A 23482-nucleotide genomic window follows, 5' to 3' on the forward strand; every position below is an offset into this window, starting at 1 on the left:
TATGCTGACATTTTTTCGAGTGTAGATGAAAGCGATCAAAATATAATATGGCGTAAAATTCACCAGTTATACGAGGAACAAAGCGTGCCTACATTAGATATCTTAATTAGGAGGCTTGAAAAAGATGAAACCGGTGTTAAGTTTGGCAGAATCACCTTATGAAAGTGTATTAAACAAATGGATTTTAGATTTAAAAAAAATAGCAAAAGGCAAGTTTTAATGAAATCTTTTAGAATTCGGAAATGGCGACTGGAATATCTACAAAAAATTATTATTTACAGAGAACAACAAAGGCCAATTACTTACTTGGATGAAACCTGGTTCGACACTTATGATACCCCGGAAAAGAGTTGGGTTGACTCAACTGATAAGTGTAAAACAAACGCGCCACCAAAAAAAGGTAAAAGAATAACTATTTTGCATGCTGGCTCTAAAGATGGTTGGATTCCAAATGGACTTTCTCTGTCTGCGAAAAATATTAAAGATTCTTCTCTGGATTACAATGAAGACACCACCGCTGATTTATTTGAAAGTTGGTTTAAAAACAAACATTCCTGCTAATAGTGTAATTGTAATGGACAATGCAAGTTTTCACAGTAGTAAAACCCCTTCCTTATGTGACACAAAAGCAACAATCCAAAACTACATGTATAATAACGACATTGATTTTCACGAAGATTATACCAAAAAGCAATTAATTGAGGTTCTACAAAGCTTGAACTTACAAAAGGAATACGTCTGTGATAATTATGCAAAAAATCTAGGGCATACAGTTTTAAGGCTTCCTCCTTACCACTGTATATTTAATCCCATTGAACATATTTGGCACCAACTGAAATCTGCCGTTCGTCGTAACAAGGTTTTTCCCCGTGTTAACTAAAAAGTCCTCAAACTTATAGAAACCGAAGTTTTTAACATCCCTCCACAAAGTTGGGCAAATTCTGTTTAAACATATAGAAAAAGCAGAACAATCGCAAATAATATAGAACAAATAATAATTAGAACAGGCGATAATAGCGATGGTGATACTGATATATTATGTGAATAATTTTAAGACATTTAAGTAGTTAATTAAAATAATTTGTAATTTTTAAATTTAGATTTAGATTTAAATATAAATACATACATAAATAAATAAATATTGTTTAGTATCTTTCCTAACCAAACCCCAAATAATTAAATTCTAAGCAAAGTACGGACCTGTTCAGCCATATTTCATTCTTACAGCTTGCCCGGGTCTTTCCTTAATTCGTATCAGTTTCTTGAACAGACTTTATAGACATTCGCTTACATAGGATCCTTATCTTGGATACGCTGTATAGTTACCGGCTTGGCTATCTTTCCTTTAAATACTTTGAAACCTTTTCACCTGAAACGGTTGTTGATTACTGTGTAGTTTTGTCGGCCACAATGTTTCTCGATTCGCAGGATCAAATCGTCGCGTGCCTTTGCGAATTCGTCGAAGCTAACCGGACCGAAATATGTTCCGGCTGGAGGCCTCTGTTCGGCACTCTCCGCGTCGCAAACGCGAAGAATAACGCTTCCGCCATCTTGGACGTGTTCAAAATATTCCTTTCCACGGACAACACTTTGGTATTCGCCAACGCCGCTCTGGACTACATACTGTGTCTCCTGTCGCACATCAAAAACTGCGACTCTGACGAAAACAACGAAAACTTCAACCAAACGGGACCAAACGAACGCGCCAAAAAATCACCCGCTCTATTCGATAAGGACGTCGAATTTCCGTCGAAATTACTGGCCGGATCGACGGACCTGTGCATCGAATCTCTAAAGTTGCTGCAAAACTGCGCGGAAATACTGTCCATGATGTACGACATGCCTAAATGTCCGACGTTCAACTTCACCCACAGGGTGAACGTCGATACCGAGCCGCAACTAGTCGATCCGATCATCAAAAATTCAGACATCGTTAATTTTGATAACGTGCAGGACGATTCCATAAGCTACGAGGCCTTATCTATAGCCGGCGACGTCAGAAAGTGTGAAGAAGAAAAATTGACGCTTAGCGATTTGGACAAGCAGAGCGGAGTGTTGAAGATCTACTACATCCTCGTTGAAGGTCTATCGACGGCGGTCACGGTATCCGCTTCTAAAAATCAACCGTTCATCATCGAAACCTTGTTCAAACTTCTGAGAGATTTGGTCGTAAATCCCGGCATCAAGTTCGGATTCTGTTGCCTCAACCATATCGTGTTTCCGATGATCCAGAACTGGTTACGCCAAAACACTAAAATCCAACAACCCGGAGAAGTCTGGCAGAATTTCAAGCACTGCTGCGGCTTGGCCTGCGAGTTGGTCGTGGACTTTCTTCACGAAGTTAAATCGGAAAGAATCGACAAGGAAAACCCAGCCGCGACCCTGGCTTTAAAGCAGCTCCTGCTGGTGCTGATCGAGTGCGTCGCTCAGCCCTACGAAAACGTAGCCAGACTGGGTACTTCGTGTTTTCGCCACGTCATACTCGGCCTAGGGAAGATTCTGACGGATCACGAGTGGGAAGTTTTGGTCACGGCGTTGCACAGGGCGTGCAACTTAAGCCTGCGACCGCTCTACCAACTTACCCTCGCGTTTAAGGAGAATTCGGACAGTTTTTACGGAGATGTGGCGACCGTGAAAGTCGCGGCGCGCAGAGATAGCAGCGTCGCAGAGAACGAAAGGCTTTACGAGCTAGCCCAGCAAGTGTTTCTCATGCCATTCCAAAGAAGTTGCAACAAATGCACAGGTAATGCGTTAAATCATCATTAACCTGTTTAAATTTTTCGTAATTAGTTAGTGCTTCTCATTGCTTAAATCGAAATTTTAAGCATTATTTTGAAAATAAATAACAACTAAAAGATTTTCACGAAATTATATATTTTTACATGACAATTTTTTCGACAACACCGTGTCTTTATCAAATGTAATATTTACAAACTATCTGTTACTATATATACCAAAAAATGACCATAAAACAATAATTAATGTTGTTGTTCCGAGAATTTAAATTCAATAAAGGAGAGGTATTTCAACCAGATTTATGAGATTTTGGACATTCGTTTTATTGTTTTTTAAAAAAATTCCTATTGTGTTGTTAGTTCTGAAAGCTATTTTTAAACCACATATTGACAAATGTTTTGAAACTTTTTCACTAGATTCTCCTATGTATGTAATTGTTTTAAATTGTTCGTGTTCTGTATTAGGTTTTGGATAAATAGAGCTTATTGTTTTCTGGATTTGTTTTTCATTTATAATTTTATCTATAATGGAAGGATTGTAGCCGTTGTTCAGTGCAATTTATTTAATAATATTAAGTTCTTTGTTGTAATTTTCTGTTGAGAGTGGCCTATTAAGAAGTCTATGTCTAAAAGAGTGAAATGCAGCCATTTTGTGTGTATAAGGGTGATTTGAGCTTTTATGTATGACTGTGTCCGTGTTTGACGGTTTATGATAAATTGAAAAATCTAATTTGTTTTGCGCTTTCGTAATAGTTAAGTCTAAAAAATTAATACAGTGATCCGGTTCAATCTCGATAGTGAATTTTATACGATTATGTTATGACATAATAATTACGTAATCGTATAAAATTCACTATTCTCATTTAAAAAATATACTTTTTATTTCGTGAAAATCTGAACTTTTAGTTCTTATTTATTTTGATGAATGGATTTTCATCAAGTAAAAGCCACCTCAGTTCAAGCATTATTTTGGTTTAACTATTTTTTATTTAGGTTAGGTTTTATGCCAATCCAGACCCAATTTCATGTTACTTTTCTGGATTGGATAGCTTTTATTGACGCTTGACTGTCTGCGTAGATAGCAATTACTTTATTACGAATCTTTTTCGCCTTCGTTTCTCTTGTACAGTGTTTTATAGCGGTAATCACTGTTTAGAACACTGTTGCTAGCTTACCCATCGGAATAGACATTTTTATGTTCATTCTGGGTTTATATGTTTCAACCTGTACTCCTCCTTCGGTATTTGAGTCGCCTGTGTATCAGATTATTTCTAGATTCATCGGTGGTTCATTTTTTCAGTTTTTTCTGGTTAAGATTTGAGTTCTGTAGTGTTTAACAAAGCAATGTAGTACTACTGCCCATGGGTAGTCCTAGGACTAAACACTGTCCTTATCTTCTTGTTGAGCGTAATATATTGCTTATATTAAGAATATGCAAAGAATGTCATTTATTTTTTTATATTTAACAGAAACTAGATAAGCTTCTCAATTTGTTTATATTCAATGTTATTATAGCACACATTTGATAGGACAAAAAAATCAAACGTTTCTAACATCTGGCAATTACCCAAAACTAATGCGTTTGCAATCAACCTAGAAAATAGAAAAGTATTTTATTTAAGCTACCAAATTACAGAAAATATTTTAATTGAAACCTAACGTTTCATCTTAAATGTAGGAATAGAGTTTAATTTTTTGGCCAATTTCATCCAGGTTCCATTTATTTCGATGGCTACTGAGTAAAACGTCCCTCCTTTTATACTTGCTTTGTTCTTGTCAAATAATTGTCAACAGTCAAAGTTTCGTAAAAAACTATTAACGATTTTGGAAAGGAGTTATTAAAATCAATCAGTTCTAATAATACTTTTTCATTTAAATTATTTTTTATAACTATCATTTTGTTGGTTGCTTCACATTTGCGGTGTTGCCAGCTTCTGGTTTTTATTCAAATATACTTAAAAAATTAATTTAAACAACTCTTATTCAAATATAATATTATTTTTATCAATTTGTCTAACGAACAATTGAAATAGAAAAATAATCTTAACTGCCTTAAAAACAAGTTGTCAACAGTTGCTTTCGGTTCTAATAGGTGTATATTTAATTGGGTGTACTATATATGGGTTTAAAAATGTTTAATTGACCTAATTTATTTTCATTCAGGTAAAACATGTGAGTGCGATAAGGAAATCTCTATCGACGACAGAAGTTACGTTTTTCTGTTATATCCATTCGATTCAAACACGATACTCAACCCAGACATGTACACAGTGAGAGTCCCTTTTCGGAACCTAGTGGTCGGGATTTTAGCGCACCAGATGCTTATTCAGACGATATCAAGCGCGCTGCTGCAAAATCTGAACCACATCACTCCGATCCTCAACATCCTGCAGATAAATTCCTGCAGCCTGCGTGGGATACTGACCAAAGTGAACGCGAAGCATGTCAATATCCTCCTAAAATGCCTCGAGATATCCAGCGTCAAGGCGAAAGAATTTGATGTGAGGCCAGGTTTAAAATTTTTGGCCCAAAAGGTGGGAAACCTGAGCAAGGCCGCGAATCTGTACAACCAAGCAAATACTTCGGAAGTGGTACAAATTATAGTGCTCATCGAATTATGCCTGGACGGTATCGAAAAATATTCAATAAACCCTAGGTTGATGAAAGATATTCTCGCTAGGGAGAGCAAGGAAAAGTACAAGACTGATCAGAACTACGTGGAGGCGTTTTTAAGGAAGTTGCACCGCAAATGGGAACGGCTGTGTGAATCTTACGTCAACTTGACCATCAACATACCAGAGGTGACCGAAGTGGAAAGTGACGAAGATGTTATTAAGGAGCCTGAAGAAGATACGTCGAAAATGGAATACCGTCGCGATTTGGAAAATGACAATCTCAGCACCGTCAGTACAGACTCTGAGAGTTACCTCGAGAGAGAAACGCTCCCCAGTTTACACGTGGACGACAAAATGTCGGTGTCAACTTGTGCTAATTCTCCTAAACAAAAGTCCGATAACGGATATTCGACTGACGACGAGACCAACGATATGGCGGCCAAACGGTGCGAAATTGTCTTCGAGAAATACAAAGTAGAACTGAACGCTATAAAGTATGATAGAAATACGCTACTTCAAATGCGAAAATCGACTATATCCAGCGACAACATTACGTCGAGCTGCAGCGGATCCAGCGAGATGACGAAATCGAGTAGTTGCCAGTTATGGACCGAAGCTGGAACAACGACGAAAATTCTCCTGAGCAGCACCAGTCCGAGGCTCAACCCGTTTATGGCATCCACTCTTCCACCTCAACAACCCATCCCACCGGAAATTCAACAGCAAAGAGCCATAAGCATTTGTAAGGTGAGTTGAATTTGCTTAATGTAGTCTCATTTATTTCTTTATTCAGCCAACATTTTAATTTGTACAATTCTAAAGTAGTTAATAATACAGCAAGAAAGAATACAATACCAAATTTTAAAGATGGAGGAAAAAACGTTTTTAAAGAAAAATCTGGGATCCATCAGTTTCATTTTCTAAAATTACATCTGGTGATAGAAAAATGTCATCACTCAGCCTTCTACTACAATCTCTAAATTTGTGATACTTCATTTGAAAGGTATTTTCATTGTTTATTCAAAAGTGGTCACCTTGGAAGTTTGTCTATTACATCCATATCTGGTTCTGTTTCTTCTCAGTTGCCAGAGCATCTAGATCCATGTAGACTCTACTACTCCAAAGTCAAAATTTTTTGTCCGAGCGAGTTTTTAATAAACGAGTGAGTTAAAAAGTTTTTCTGCACCCGTCTCTAAAATACCTAAATACCCACCGATCTAGCGTGCGGGAAGCGTCCCGGAAATGTCCGAAGGGGCTCGGATTCGTAGGAAACGAAACTGACGTGGTAAAGTGACGGTTGCCGCAGGCTGGATCGGTGTGTAATTAGGTTTCGTTTCCCACGAATCTGAGCCACTTCGGACATTTCCGGGATTTTACCGCACGGATTTGTGAGCAATCGTATGTTTTCCCAGAGATATTTCCCACACTTTGAAATTTGACGTTTGTCAATTCTGACGGTCGTGTCAGTGAATGTATTCATGTTGTTTTGCAAAAATTAGCCAAAAACTAACGGTCGTAGAAAAAGTATACTATGCAACACGTTCGGTAAACTTTTTAGTCACTCGTTTATTAAACAAAACAAAAATCTTTAGTGTGATATTTTAAATGCAAATTTGTGTCAATTCTTAACCCACACTTTATCTAATATTTTCAGTTCAGAAGTTAAACATGTTGTGACAATACTGCAACAATGTCAAACTTAGATAAAGTTTACTGAAAGAGGTGCTATCGTTAGAAAGTAGTTGACCTACCTGTGTGTTTAAAATTCGAATTGTAGTTACTTTCAGGCAGTTGTTGACGAAGTTCGTTCTTGAAAATGACTAGTGCTTCTGAATTTGTTGCTGAGAAATGGACTAGTAAAACTGCGGTTACTAAATAAATATGGGAAAGTTTTGTCCTCAATGTGTTCAAAATATTTCCAAGTAAAAATTCTACATTCGGAATTGCAAGAATAGTTTTGATTAGTTTTGATTATAAATGTGTTCCAAAAAGGCTGTAGTAGGTCAACAATAAAACGAGTTGTGCACTTCGCCATCAGGTTTCCAAAGAGAAGTTAGAAGAAAAAATGTAATAAATAAGGATGAAAAGACTGCCATCAAAAGATTAATACTTACTTCACTTATAAATGAAATACCATCCCGAAAAACAGGAATGTCTGGACGAAACTTGTATAAACAAGTATAAACCGTTGGTTAAACATGGCAGGATGAAAATTTAAAAATCGCAAGCCAACCTTTCATGGAAGGCTGGTCCACTGGAATAAAAGCAAAGGTTAAAGATTAATAATTATTCACACTGACATCAAAACGGAACGAAAGACTAGTTCCAGCAGACCCTATTCCTTCTGGATTATGGTGAATCATGCATAATTCCAGCTACCACACCAGAAAATCCAAAATAAGACACATACATATTCTTGGGGTGATGGGTGCAAGTAAAAGGGTTTGTATTTTTAAAGTGAGGAACGTCGAAACCCTCTTGCAAATCGGAATAATAATAGTGAAAAATGGAGTAATCGAGCTGAGCATGCCATTGAAATAGAAGAAAAAATGCGAGAAGCTGATAACATGCTAAAAAACATCCTAGAGAGAGAGAGAGAGTATTTTTTATCTGGACAACTCATCTCTCTCACATCTCGTACAATGATGACTAAAATTTACAAAACTTTTTTTAAAATAATATTTATTACAATTGAATTTATTATAAACCTTCATTGCAGTTTATGTGAACTTTAGGCTACAACCTTTAAGTTGTCCACTCCGTTTAATGATCCCTGCCATTAAGAAACGAAATATACATTTTTTTTACATTTAAAATAAATAATTGTTTAAATATCTTATGTTGGAGTAGCGTGTTTACTTTGGAAAAAATATACTAAAATAAATATTCGATAATTGAATAACAAAAAAAACATCGAAGGGGGTTTTTTTTTTTGGTAAATTTGTTTTAAAATTTCGTTATTGACTGTGATGATATATAAAAAAAATCAGTAAAATTTATGTAAGGCTTATATAATTTCAGGATGCGGAGGCCTATAAAACTACTCGAATTGAAACGATGGAGGCGTGTCTAGAACTTCTGAGTAGTTTGTCGTCCGAAAAATTGGCGCCCCTGGCCACCATATTGAAGCAGGGAGCGGTAATGCTGATAGGCGCCCAAGACGAGAAAATTAAGAAAACCGCGGAAATTTTACTACAACGCATGAATATCTCTTACGTGGATCACGATAATTACTAAAACAATTTTATCCCTATGTATATTAATGTAATATTTCATTTAAAAACAGAGCGTGGCATTGAGACGCATGTGTAACGAACAGTATTTTATTTGAATAAAGCATATTTAAGGAAACATTGAGTATTTTACCACCAGTATGTCACTCTATATGTGGGATAAACGGCTGGCCAACCCCATCCCCACGGACCCCAACCAAACCACTGCAAGAAAAAAAAAATATACCTATCCTACGAAGAAATTGCTTTCGGTAAAAACATAGAGAGGTAATTTTTGCAAAATTCGAACCTTGTATTTCCGTTATCAGTCAAGTTACTGAAAAAAAATGCAAATTTCCCTAACGAGTTTTTTACTAAATTTATAAAGCACAGAAGTATTTCAAAGCGACGTTATGTTATTTTTTTCAAACAGTTAAACTTGTTACTGAAAATTGAGCTTTCGTAGATCTAAATTTCAAATGTGATATTTTTAATAAAAACGAAAATGCTCCAAATATTTATTTAAAATGAGCTAAACTCTATTTTCATTTGCATAGGTAATTATCAAACTTTGGGCTACCTAATTAACTATCTTAACTATAGTGAACTGTATAACGTATAACGTTAAAATTGCCAGTTTAAAGAAATTAAAATAAATATAATATGAATAATAAATACACTTATTGGCAACTAAGTAAGGCTGTGCGTCAACCCAAATGGGGTGGAGATTAGATATTTATATAGACATCAATCTCTAACATTTGGCAAATACTTTATGAAATAACAAAAACAAATGATACTAGAGGTTGAGATACTTGCACTTTTTGCATCTTTTGTCTGTTTTGTACAAAACATACATCTTTTCTAATAATAGAGAATGTATTGCATGTTACTGCCAAAAAAAGAGCCTGTGCTGCCCTTTTTGACAATGTAGAGTTCGCCAAACGATATTCCGTTTTTACGACATAATCCGGTATTTAACTTTGATAAATTTTTATGAAGGTCTAACTGGAATTCCACAACGACGTTCCAGAACCGTACTTCGATACTTCGTGCATACAAATGCTGAAAGCTGACGGATTTGTTTCATCGATGAGATTCCTTGATTATTATTAGTCTATGCAGTGAAAAATTTTAATCATTCTATTGCCAAAGAACTAAATTTCAGTTTCTTCTTAAACTGGATTTCAAATATATCCATATCAGCGCTATCGGATTAAAATTTCTGTGATATGGTGGAAGACGGACAACGAAAAATTTTTTGGAGTCATTATGTTAAACCCTTACATTAGAAATTAATTTAAGCTTTCTAATGTGTTTTTAATATAAGAGAGCAACTCATGAAATGGACAAATTGAATTTGAAATTGAGCTGCCTCAAGGAGGGACTGTTTTAGGAGGATTTATGAAAACCACAACTAATATGAATTAGTATAACAGTTCAATCAAATAAAATTTCCCTAATCTTAAAATACAACAGTTTGTACGGCACAGTTCTTGTCGGCTAACATGTTAAATACGGCCCTGGCTTGTGGTACACGTACTGAAAAGAATGGTCCTTTCGGCTTTACAACAGGCGGGTCTCAAACATTTTCCGAAGTCAAAATTTTAAAAGCTTATAAAAACGGTATATCATTGGCAAAAGTATACGTGTTTATTACATGCACAACCAGGCCTCAGGTACTACTTTCTTATGAATATACCCTCAATAAAAATCCGATACTTCAAAAGGGTGGCAATTTTGAAAAGTTCTTGTGTGCCTTGTTTTGTATGTGTCTGTCTGCCCAGTGTTTGTTAAAATCCAAAAACTGTTGTAGCATTGTTGTTGCATATTTCGTGGATAAAGAGCTATCGGGAATCCACTTGGGTTGATACCAATTTGTTTTGGACAGCTTGTTCGAAAATTATAAAAGTATAAACTATTTCTTCACTTTTTGTTTTCAATGTATTCAAATTTTGGCTTTTTATCAATTACGTATTCAAGCACATTATTGGTAGTTAATGTTAACAATTTTAAAGTATTTATAAATTTTTGGTACTCAATTATTTTATAGTTAAAAAAAAGATATATTATGTTTTTTGGTATAAGTACATTGCTGCTTTTATAAATTATGTGTTCAAATAAATTATTGGTAACTTACATGTTAACCTTTTTGAATGTATTTACAAAAGTTTTCTACTCAAATATTTTATTTGGTAGAAGTAGGAAAGATTTTTTAAAATTCTTTTTTTTAGCGAATGTAAATCCAAAATAATTATTGCTTTTTTTTTGATTTGACAGATTCATGTCAGATTAGCATGTCAAATCTCACTCCCAGCAAACAGTAATTAAATAGTCTTAAAGAAAAATCAAAAAACAGCAAAGAAGCCTAATTCAAGGAGGACTTACGTAAGGTATTCATTGGAGTCAATATACCACTTAAAAATCTGTTCAATTTTCACAAAATATTGTAAACTGGATGAGTGAACTGTGCGTATAATCGCAAATAACATATTGTCACTGTAAGGTTTTTATGTTTTGTAATGTTCTATGAATATGTGCATCTATGTGCTTAATTATAGAAGAAAAGTGCTTTATTTTTCATATAATAAAAATGCATATTTGCATTTTTTGTTTATTTCGATGAATATGTTCTGAAGATTTTATGCATTTAATTACGCACATTTTGGGAGCTTTGTGTCGCTTGCATTTTATCCTCTTTTTACTTATCACAAACAGGATTTGATTAATTTGACAAAAATAAATGGATGTGGTTGATTAGACTTTCTGGGTCCCAAAAATAAGATTGATAAAATTGTCAACTAAAACACACTTACTACAAAAGGTTTTGGATTCGGTTTGGGTTCTGGATTAGGACTGGGTTCCGGATGCGGTGCTGTCATTGCAATGTAACTGCACAACGCCAACGTTGCTAGGAGGAGAAGGACCTGTGAACAATGGTAATTTTATAGGGCCACCGCATCACATTTCAAAATGGTGATTAAAATTTACAAAACTTTTTTTTTAATTATAATATTTATTACAATTGATCTATTTTCAAATTAAGCTTACTTCTATATAACATAACTTTCTACTAAAGACAACAACTTTTAACGTCCAATGTATTGCGTGAAAACAATTTAGAATAAAATTTTCTAACAGAATTTTAAGTAATTTACAGAGCGTTCCATTTAAAAAAATTAAGTCTTGTATGTCAGGTAAGAAACAAATAAGAAAGAAAACGTCACAAGGCTCAAGTGAAGTAATAAAATAGAAACATCGGCACTTCTGCTGTACATACTATTCCGTAAGACCTACCTTGTACATTTCAGCGAACCTTTGTAAATATCTGCGTGCCGGAAGAAAATTTAAGTCTTGCAGTGAACTCGTTACGACAAAATAAAACACATTATTAATAATTCCGTTATTAAATATGGGAAAACCGCTACGACTTTGGACTCAGAAATAACGTCTATAAACGTCATTCGATTTTCCATTCGGAGTTACAGCCGATCATTACTACAAAACCAAATGCTTCTCCGATGCAAAATAACAAACTGTAAAAAAAAAACATTTTGATCGTTCATTTCTATATAATTGTTTTCGTATTTCCGTATCTAGCCTAATGGGAATAATTAGGGATATTCGAAATTTGATTTCGTAGGTCTTCGTTCTACCGTATGAAAGTAAAAAAACTAAAAATTATCAAAGTTACCTACTAAAAAATTAATTAAAATGTGCCGTTTAAATTTCAAATTAAAATTAAAATAATAAATACAGTCAAACTGCGATACGTCGAACTGCGATTCGACACATGAAAATTTCGAGTTATCAAGACTTCGAGTTATCAATAAAAACGACAAATGCATGTATTTTTTTGTGAATGAACATTTATTCATTCATTTTTCAAAATACGTTACATAAATGTCCTAATATCTATGACTTTTGAACAAAAAACGAAAATTATGAAATAGTAGTACATATGTATGTATGTATTTACATAATATATGTACATACAAATGTATTGTTTATGTACCCAGTATATATAAACGTAGTATGTATGTACATATTAAAGTTTACTCTTTCACTGTAAAAAAATTATTTGTGACTGACGACGGGATTTCTTATTTTGGTTTTCAACAAAAGCTTAAATTTTATTTAAACAATCACTGGTTTTCAAATAGGAACGCAAGACAATCAACCAATTTTCAACCAATTCATTTGAAGATGGTTGCTGAGAATCATCTTCCAATTCCTCTTTCATCGTGTCACTTTCGCAGTCATCTTCGATGTTTAAACTGTACCGGTTCGGATCTGCTGGACTCGATAATATCTTCATCAGTAGGAAACTCTGAAGTAACAATATCCTCATTCACATGTATAAAATCGTTGATGGTGCTACCTTCTGCTATACCTCTAATGTTTGTCCAAGCTTTAAACTCGATTTCTATTTGGATTTCGTCTTCACTCTTTTCTTTCATTCGTTCACTTAGGAAAATCAAGGGAATCTCAGCTTCTTCTTCCCATTCAGAATACTGACCAAAACCGGCTTTTTTAAAAGAATTGGAAATTGCTTCAGGCTTAACGTCGATATTCCATGCGGTAGTTACACAATCTATTGGTGTAATGTTATTGTTTTTGCTTTCTTCGAAACGTTCCATTGCGGTGATGACTGAATGTTTATTTTTCAAAATTGTAGACACTGTACTTGCGGAAATCCCATACTTGCCACTTCTTTTATAACCTTGAATTTTTGATCAACAGACAAAGCTTTTAAAGTCCGTTTTGATGACATATCAACAAATGCAAAAATCCCAAAATGTCTTTAATATAATGTGTAAACTGAATAGGGACAGTATTTTTCACTTAGTATTAACTAGTAAGTCATACAAGCGAACTTAGCAAGCACAGAAACTGAACTGCTTGCATAGATACATTAAAAAGACAGGTTAAGATCGGTTGTAATTAGGGGGTTCCCCGAGAAAATTCGACTTATCGAAGTTGGCACCAAATGTTTCGTTCGAGTTATCAAGATATTCGAGTAACCAAGACAAACTAACACGCATTTTCTACTTTTGACACTATTTCCAACCAATTTGGTTCGACTTATCAAAAATTCGAGTTATCGAGAAGTTCGACTGTATTTTCAGTGGCCCAAATTTTTGAAAAAGTGCAGTCATTTATTGGAATTTATTGTATCTTGAGTATAACCTGCTCAATTCACATGATTATTAATTTTAAAAAATGCTATAAAGGATGTTCTATTTTAAAAAGTATAATAGCTTCTTGATAATTAATCAATGATAAAAATACTTTGGTTGCCTAAAATGCAATATTTTCAAAAACGAAAAAAATCAAAGGAAAATCCGTTTATGCGACCTTTTCTAAAAAAAATATTTTTTGAATAGAACACACACACACAAGTATATTTGTTCACCAACCGATTGTTTTAAACATAAAAGTTTAGATAAAAATCAACACAAAACAGGTATATAACATAATTAATAAAAGATTTAGGTTTTTGTAAGATCTTTCGGAAAAAATAATATATATGGTGTGCCTTTTAAGGAAATCAAGATTTTTTAATTTAAAACTATCCAAATATATTCGTTTATTTCGAACACCCTGTAGTATCTAATTCATATTTCATTGCATATATTTTTCACATCACTTTCGTATAACGCTAATTTCAAATCACGTTCAGTAAACTTTTTGAGGCCACTCGATCAAATAAATCAAATAAGGTGGTGACCCAAATGTCATTTAGCATATTTGAGTCACAAGTTTATTTGGCACGAGCGGAGCGCAGTGAGGCAATTGGGCATTTTAGAAAATAAAGGGGATCATACACAGCATCCACGGTCAAAGAGAAGCGTTTTTAATGGTGTCCAGAAATTTATTAAGCACTTGGTTGATGCATTCGAACACATAAAAGATGTCCCAGAATAAAGAAGTTAGCTAGTGTCGACTTGAATATGTTCGCATATAGGGAACATCTCCTGTTTTCTTATCTTCTTGTCATTTTAAAGAACAACGTTAAATAGCAATTTATGGTCTAGGGACGACTAAAAGTCGACACTTTGTAAATATAAGTTTGAAATGAACGAAACTAAGATTTGTGACTTGCAAGATTAAAAGAAAATAAAACGCAAAGCGAATCAAAATTGTTGTATTATCGAATAAGTTATCTAAGTACAAAAACGCTATTTTACTTCTATTTAAAAGGACATAACACATTCGCACCCTTTTTAGCTGCAAGATATCACAGCGTCAAATTATACAATAATTATACAAAGCTTACACGATGTTTATAAAATTCAGACGGGGCTGTTAATACTACTAATTGGAACCCGACACTTGCAATTACCGGTGTTATTGATTTTATGAATAAAAAACGTTTAGTATCGACGTAATTGAAATTATAAACAGATTCTAGTCGGGAAAACCAATGACGCAGTTTCAAATTTAAATGAAAATGTGTTGCAGTTAAAAAATAGGTTATAACAAATAGTTATAATTAAATTATATTTACAGTTTTCAGCATTAATTTTTTTTTAAAGCATTTGTTTTCATTTCATTCTTTTCTTTTTTACTATTATGTGTCTCCATCCATTTCGACTCAATTCCTTGATTTTATATTTCTACAAGGCCTTTCGGCACAAACGCGCCTAATAGGACACCATTTGTAAAAAAAATATGGTATAAACATAAATTATTAACAAAAAAAATTGTTTAAATATTCAGATTTTTTTAACACTTTTTTTTATCATATGTACAAATATAAGGTACTTTTTAATGCAGTATATATATATTTTTAAAATTCTGAAAGAGATATCCACTGAATATTTTTAAAACTATACTGACTCTTCTAAAAATAAAATTATTTTCGAAATTTATCATTTCTATGCCTTCCGAACATATAATTACTAAAATGTAATGCGCACTTAGTTGTTCTCTGTATATATGTGTAAATTAGTTCATATTTTGACCATGTTCTTGACTTTAAACGCTTTTAATAAGCTATCCAATTTTTATTTAAAATTGTAATAATTAATGACCCTTCATAATTATCTTAAGCCTTCGTTTTGCGTTTTGCGAAGTGTTAGTAAGCGATAGTGGAAACTAAAGAGATAAACATAATTGAAACCGGTTTTTGCATTTGTAGTTTTTGATTTATTTATTTTACGATGGTTGTAGCCCACCCGCTAGAATTTAGGAACACGAAAAGGCGAATTAGAAACGAAGACAACGCGCGATACCAATCACTCGACAATTTAACTTTTATCATTAACCACATCCTTCTTGATTTCAGTGTTTTTCATGAGCGGTTTGAGTTCGGTGCCTTGCTCGATGTCCGAACTCTTGCCGTTGGAAGACGAATGGTTTTGGTTATTACCCGTTCCCCTATTAGCTGATTTTCGCTTTTTCACATAGTTGTAAGCAAACGCGGCACCGCCTACTGCCAGTACTACCGCGAACAAAACAACGAGCACGGTCGTGTCTTTTCCTGCCTTCACTATGTTCCCGGTAGATTCCCCAGTGCTTGCTTCAATATCGCTTTCTTCTGAAACAATTTAAACACTTTTAATGAAATTATTTTTCACTTGGACTAGAATAACCAAGAAAATAAAATAGTCAAAATTCGTATTTTATACGCATACGTACTACTAATTTTGGGACTGGTCAATTAACAGATCAATTGACCGTCGATTGACCACTTCTTAATTGACTAGTCAAAAAATTTTTCAAAGAAACTTCCACAGTCTACTTTTTACAAAACTTCTGGATTGCTCCTGCGTCGGTTTTTGCTGGAATCCTACACTTGCCACTGTGGTCCTTCCTTACATTCAGAACAAGTTCTAAGGAAGTATAACGTCAAAACCACTTGTCCAAAAATCTCTCAACATCTTCGGTCCGTCAGAGACAAAATTCAATTTGAGATGCCAGGAGTTTACAGCATTCCGGCAAAGAATACATTGGAGAGACGGGACGAAAAATATCAACTAGGCTCAAAGAACACGAACGAGCCTTACGACTAAGACAAATAAACTCATCGGCTGTTGCCGAACACACTCATGAAACCGGATATAAAATTTTACTCGATAAAACTAAAATTATTGCATGTAATCGGTTCTTCTACTAACGAAAAATCTGAGAGTCTGTAGAAATCTATAAACAACCTAACAATCTTAACCGCGACTCATTTCTCTACCTGTTACCAATATGGGAATCAGTCATCCGAGAGGGTGTTTATGCCACCCATTTCGCCCCCCTCAAACAATATATAAGTAGGTACAGAGTAAAATACGAGCCAGTTTCACTCAAGTTCTGAATACGCCAACAGGAATCCAGAAGTTTTGTAAAAAGTAGTCAAAAAATGTTTTAAATAACATCTTGCAATTGTAGAGTGTCATCTATGATTATTTATTAATGACATGTATTTTATAATAAATTATTATGCGTCTGTGATGTCCAATTTACCTATAAGGAATATCCGAATAGGATACTTAGCGATTCGGGGAATTCCAATATTAATATCGACTCCATTTGGTTCCCAGAATGAGGTGGCGGTGATGTAACGCACAATATTAATAAATAAATATAAATTTAATTGCATTTTTCAAATCAGTTCGGTCAATTTTCATAGAAAAAATTGACCGGTCAATTCCACTCCTTAGCGATGGAGATAGGACAATAAAAAATATTTTCGTCAATTCCTTTTGTCTACTTTTTAATAAGATTTTTTACCAAATTCTTGCCAGTAATAGTTTCCGAGATATCCAGGTACACTATTTATACAATTCTAATTCAACACGGCAGACAGGCAATACCAATTCGCAAGGTAACTAAATACCTTTTTTTCTTTGACCTCTAGAATTGTTACTCTGGATCATAGAAACAGATCAAACCACTGGGCTAATAGAGAACACTTAAACATTGGAGGAAGAAATATCATTAATGTTGAGTTCGAAGTAATGAAGCAGTTAAGGGAATAATAGAACAAGAATAGGAAATAGTGTAATATAGTCCACCGACCGAAGTGTTTGATGACTAATTACGACATTGGGAATTTGATAAGAATATCCTATATTTGAAATTCCAGCTCCTAGATCTTACCTTTGCTGATAATACAGACACTTTTGAACCATTAAAAAATGCTTTCAACTAATAACATGACGTCAACACGACAGTTTCCAGATGCATTGAGTAGGAAGTATTTTCTCATATTACACCCAGATTTTATTAAAGGTTCAGGGAACAAGAGAGTTAAATGTGTGCAGATTGCTGATAAATATTACTATGTGAGATTTTCGTTTGTAGGAAAATAGAAATTTTATCGTTTTTACGGCCTCTATACTCTCTAATAGCGACATGGAATTTGAAATCCGTTTAGACTATAAAACATAAAATAATGTTGTTGAATAAAAGCCGAAATTAAAAAATAAATATAGACGGAACTAAATTTCCATTACGTCAACTTCGCGTCACCAGTTTAATTAACTTCTCAAAAAATTCAAATTAAAACTTACTGGCTCCCTGTGATTGTTCCGAATTCACAGCTAGTTTCTGCAACAACTTTTCGTCGCTTCCTTCTACGTTCGAAACTGGAGATACACTTTGCGGTTCCTTCAGCAAAACTTCCGCGTTGGCACTCTGGTGAGGATCAACGGACTCCTTCTCTTTCTTCTTGTCGGTGCCTACACCGTCTAAATCTAGAGGTAATGCTGGGTCTCCCTTTTCTTTATTATCAACATCTTTCGCATTGTCGCCTTTTCCGTCTAAATTTTGAGACGCGCCCTGTTCCTTTTTTTCATCTTGTTTCTCCTCCGGGCTAAAACTTGTCAACTTTTCTGCGCCTGTAGTGGTTGGTAAAATGGGTTCGTTCGTAACGGATTTAACCTCTACACTAGTTGGAATCGTAGTCTGGTCTTCTTGTTGAGTACTTTCAGCATTATGCACCAATGGAGCAAGGATAACTGTGCTGGTTTCCACAACTGGCAATTGGGTGGTTTTTACACTTTCAGATGCTTCACCGTCTATCGGCAGAAGCTTTTCTTCTCCAGATGGCTCAGGATATACCTGTTTCTCATCTGCTTTTGTAACGTCGCTATTGTTAGCATAGGGCTGAATTTCAGGTTGTGGTTGTTTATCGTCATTTTTTGTAGCATCGTTTTCTTTAGGATTTAAATATGGTTCAATTTCAGGGTGTAACTCTTTCTGGTCGGTTGGGTCCAGGTTCGGTGAAATTGTGGGATGCGGAGGCTCCTCATCATTCTCTGGAAATAAATCGAATTTACTACAATCTACATTGACACGATGGTGAAAAATAAATTCGAAAATAAACCCATATAAGCTGTAGGCACAGAATTTACCTTCTCCGGAACCCTCCACTGCGTCATCCTCGACATCGCGCTTCACAATTATTTGTTCATTAAATTCCAACGGAACAGGTTCCAGAATGATTTCTTCACACGGGAGTTTTGTGTTTCGAAAGAAGAGATGATAATTTTCACACAATGTCGCTAAAATCTGAGCGGCATTATCCGTAGGATCTGATTCTTCGTATTTCCATATGTTCGTCTCCTTAAATACCAGATTAGCGGTCAACAAAACACATTTTTCAACACCTAACACAAGTGATGGAAATATGGTACATTAAACCTTTGACGTAATCTTGAAACTTAAAAAATTAACATTTTAAAACAGATATAGTGATATTGTTGTCACTTTTTCGTATTTTTTGCATATTTATTCCTAGTTCATCTTGTCAAGACTTACCGGAATATCCAACAAGTCTGCTGCGTAAAATGTCCTGAAATAGAAATACGTTTTGGTCATTTGAGTAATGAAAACAAAATGACTATTATTTATATTATTTTTGGCTCAAGATTTAGCAAAATCTTTGATGCCATATAAATTCGAAATTGATCAATTTCGAAAGCATAAAATGAAAAATTGGAAAGATGTTAATGATAATAATTAATAATCTACTATCACTGAAAAAAAACAAAGAAAAGGATAACCCCCTAGGTATTGCCTAGAGACCATCATAATATAAATCACAGGGCGAGGATAATTTGTTGAAGGTAACATACATATTGTAAATAGGTTTTGAAAATGGATGTTGAATGTGGGTAACTGGTAACTGGTAAGAAGGTCTCCCTTACAGCATCGGCACGTGAATGAAATGAATAATTGTGCCAGAAGAAACGAATAATCGATAATGACCTAACTTGTAGAGAAATAATACAGATCCCAAGTTCTTGCGTAAGCTCAGAGGCAGTACAGATGCTTCACATATTGCCACTTTTATGTGATTTGGATTTAATCTAAAACTTTTTTCTTAACGTTCGAAATTCGCAAACTACTGAAATTCAGTAAGATTACAATCCAATAATTTGGGAAAAGTTTAAACTTTTGAGGGATAGTTTTATCATATCTCAATTTTTTTCATTTTTCAAAGATATGTTTAAGGAGAGAGTGAATCACAAATTGGAAAAATTGAAGCCTCCTATGGTAAAATTACATATTTAAGCTCTTTTGCTCGAGACAGAAATTAAACTAACCAAAACTTAAGAGTGAACTCTAAATAGGTTCACACTGACTTTTCGGAATCAACAATTTAATTAAAATTAAATCTAGCGGAAATTTTTCGATTGAAATAAGAAGCAAATAATGGTTGCCCATAAACTGGACTCTTTCCTACACCAATTGTAACTAATCAAAAAACAAGGGTTACACTCCATCCGATTTGAATCTATGACGGCATTTTTTGAGAAGCAAAAAGTGACAGTTAAGCACGGTGACGCACGGAAATGTAATGAGATAATGGCGTAGGTATCAGCTTATTCAGTCAGTGTATTTTTTAAGGAATGTTTCTTCCCAAGAAACCACAAATACTTAACAATACATATTCAGGAGACCACGGGAGCAACTAAAACTGAACTTTGACAGTTTCCACACAGTGAGCGTTAAACAAAGGATAAAGTTAAGGACAAGTTAAGTATGGGTTGCAACTGCTAAAACACACTTATTGTGGAAAAATCATGGAAAACAAAATCTCTTAGACACACACTATGTAATCGTTAAGGAATCGTTTTTATATTTTAACCCAATGGGCGTGCTTTCTGTTTTCGCACACTATACTGTCAAAATTTAATGGTAAGTTTGGTACTCACCGCACTTGAAGTAAAACTATCGTCAGCAGAATATTGGGTACGAATTGCATTTTGACAATCACTTTTACTAACGTATTGCGGACCTTTAATTGTGCAGATTTTTCATGTGATCGCAACTAAATGATACGAGCGTTAAATTTGAAACTGTTGGCTTTTGAGATAAGATAAGATATCACACGTAATCAACGTAGGTACCTATAGGTTTGCTATTTACATTTTCCAATTTGTGTCTGATGTGTTTAATTTCCCGTGAGAGAGAGACGGCATTGAAAAAATTGTGTCTTTTTCGCCGAAATATGACTATCGTTTCCGATAAGTAAACTGACGTTTTTTTCGTTGTAATTTCCTTACATCCGCAGCGGCATCCGTATCGTAGTTACTTTTGCCAAACAGATTATAGAGTCGAGTGTCAAATGCTAACAGAATCTCGCATCGTAAGTCAATTTTTAAAAATTCATTAAAATTTAACAAAACCACTAAATAAAAGCTTTTTATTTTTACTCATATTGTCCTGGATATCCCTTGTTTCTAATTTAGGTATCGACCATGTATACCGGGTGACACAAGAAAGTGGGAAATACTATAACTTTTAAGCGATTTGAAATTTGGAAGGGTTGATATAGGCTGAATGTTCATTTTTTTGACAATATGTAGTCAATGGTTGAGTGGAAGCGACAGTAACTTTCAAATTTTAAAAGGCACAACCTATATTTTTTGCATTTTTGGATTCAGGAGATCATTCTACGTAGGATAGGAAGGCCTTTCTCACTTTTTTTTGCTTTTTTTTTAATTTTTACTTAATTTTGAAAATTATTTCTAGGAGGCTGTGACCATTATAAATACTATTGACCGGGTCACCTGATCATGTGAAAAATTGTAAATGAAACTTATCTTTACTTGTCTAATGGCAAACAGCATTTAATATAATGAACTATTATTTTTTTAGTTTTTTTAAATAGCACCCTAGTGGGAACAAAAACTTTTTAAAACCGGTACTTTTTTTGCAACATTTTGACACCCAAATTTTCAAAATCCATAAAAAAATAAGCTCACAGGAAGGAAAAAAACAGATATGTAAATATATTTTTGTAAAAACATATTACTTAGGCGCCTTTGCTTCTATTCACTATTAATTGTCAAGTCGGTAACGTTAAAAATGCAGAAGAAACTCTCGACAAGCTCATGCAGTGGAAAGAAAAAAACAGATTAATATTTAAAAAGAAATTTGCGGGTTTCTTCTTAGATCCAACAACTAGAATATTTTGTTGAAAGTGGTAAAAGTTGATATGCTTTTGGAATACGGGGATACAGTCAAAAACTAACGTTTTTATAAAAATGTTTTACTTACCTCGTTTTTTCCTTCCGGTGAGCTTATTTTTTAACGGATTTTGAAAATTTTGGTGTTCAAGTGTTGCAAAAAAAGCACCGATTTTAAAAAGTTTTTCTTCCCACTAGGGTCCTATTTGAAAAAACTTGGTTATTCTAAAAAATATTTATAGTTCATTACATTAGATGCTATTTGCCATTAGACAAGTCAAGAAAAGTTTCGTTTACAATTTTTCACATCATCAGGTGACCCGGTAAATAGTATTTATGATGGCAGAGCCTCCTAGACACAATTTTCAAAAATTAAAAAAAAAAGAGAGAAAAACCGTCCTATCCTACGTAGAATGATCTTCTGAATAGAAAAATAGGTTGGGTCATTTAAAATTCCAAAATTTCTGTAATTTCGGCTCAAACCGACATATTGTCAAAAAATTGGACATTCAGCCTATATTAACCCTTCCAAATATCAAAACTGCTCAAGCCGTTTAAAAGCTATAGAGTGTTCCCTCTTCCTTGCGTCACCCGGTAGAACGGAGGACCACATTCTGGTATATGCTGTCGAATTTTAGAAGAAAAATGAGGCAAAAGTACTGAATATTTAACTTAAGTTGATTTTTTATATTACTATCCAAAATATTAGATAATCAACAATATATTACTCATTATTGAATTATATTTCACAAATTTAAATTATTGTTTGTTTGTTTATCATAAAACAATTAGTATGCTATTCCAATGTCATTAGTTATAAAACTTATTTTGTTTAACAATTTTTTTGTTATTGACTTTTCAATTTTTCATAAACAATAAATTTATTACTAGTTCAGTGTATGTGATCAATGGAGTTTTCCCGAATATTTTAAAATCTAGTTTCTAACAAATTTTTACGCCAATGGGTTTAAATGTTATCACAGATCAATAAAATCGTTCAAAAGCATTTTTGTGATCTATCTAATAATGAAAATATTGACTATAACGCCCAAAAGAAAATTTAAAAATCCACTGTATATCTCGAAAACGATTGCAAAAATTCAGTACTGACCCCGTATTTCCAGACAAAAATAGGAAATACAACATTTCTGAGAATTGATCCACATTTTGCGTGCATATTTAAGCTTTGCCCAAAATTCTTTAAAACTTATATTACACGCACTGTATAATAAAACCGAGAACAAACTAAAATTATTTGGAACTCTTTACTATGGAACATATAGATGTATCTCCAAAGCATGCTATATATCAATTATTATTAATTATCATAAAATCGAAAGACGAGCGTTTCATAGTGTGGTAAACGTCATATAAGTCACAAGTTATTTGGCACCAGCGGTGCACAGCGAAGCTTACAAAATATTCTCAATTATATATATATAGTGGTTCACAGAAGCGTGGCAATACAAACATGTATTTTTTAAATGGAACACGGTATTTTACAA

The 23482-nt window shown here is 34.0% G+C and overlaps 2 protein-coding genes and 1 long non-coding RNA gene across 3 annotated transcripts in view; 1 reads left to right on the forward strand and 2 right to left on the reverse strand.

Moving 5' to 3' along the window:
- Positions 1 to 8590, forward strand: part of LOC132698980 (brefeldin A-inhibited guanine nucleotide-exchange protein 3) — a 24885-nt gene extending 16295 nt beyond the window's left edge. Inside the window, exons 17-19 of the mRNA XM_060665336.1 lie at positions 1429 to 2743; positions 4899 to 6097; positions 8372 to 8590. Coding sequence (XP_060521319.1) covers positions 1429 to 2743; positions 4899 to 6097; positions 8372 to 8587 — 2730 coding nt within the window. The 3' untranslated portion in view covers positions 8588 to 8590. The remainder of the gene's footprint in view (positions 1 to 1428; positions 2744 to 4898; positions 6098 to 8371) is intronic.
- Positions 8591 to 8659: 69 nt separating this feature from the next.
- Positions 8660 to 12015, reverse strand: LOC132698982 (uncharacterized). The gene is made up of 3 exons (XR_009618456.1): positions 11860 to 12015; positions 11379 to 11489; positions 8660 to 8787 (listed from the first exon to the last, which is right to left on the reverse strand). It is a non-coding gene; the product is annotated as an uncharacterized LOC132698982 (long non-coding RNA).
- Positions 12016 to 14705: 2690 nt separating this feature from the next.
- LOC132699374 (uncharacterized) lies at positions 14706 to 20841 on the reverse strand. Its single transcript, XM_060666039.1, has 5 exons — positions 20721 to 20841; positions 19321 to 19354; positions 18915 to 19125; positions 18072 to 18818; positions 14706 to 16105 (listed from the first exon to the last, which is right to left on the reverse strand). The coding sequence occupies exons 1-5, from the start codon at positions 20768 to 20770 to the stop codon at positions 15816 to 15818; spliced, it is 1332 nt and encodes a 443-aa protein (XP_060522022.1). The 5' UTR covers positions 20771 to 20841; the 3' UTR covers positions 14706 to 15815.
- Between the last annotated feature and the right edge of the window lie 2641 nt (positions 20842 to 23482).

The sequence above is a fragment of the Cylas formicarius genome, unplaced genomic scaffold (assembly GCF_029955315.1).
Source record: "Cylas formicarius isolate icCylForm1 unplaced genomic scaffold, icCylForm1.1 PGA_scaffold_3__17_contigs__length_32017465, whole genome shotgun sequence".
NCBI lineage: Eukaryota > Metazoa > Arthropoda > Insecta > Coleoptera > Brentidae > Cylas > Cylas formicarius.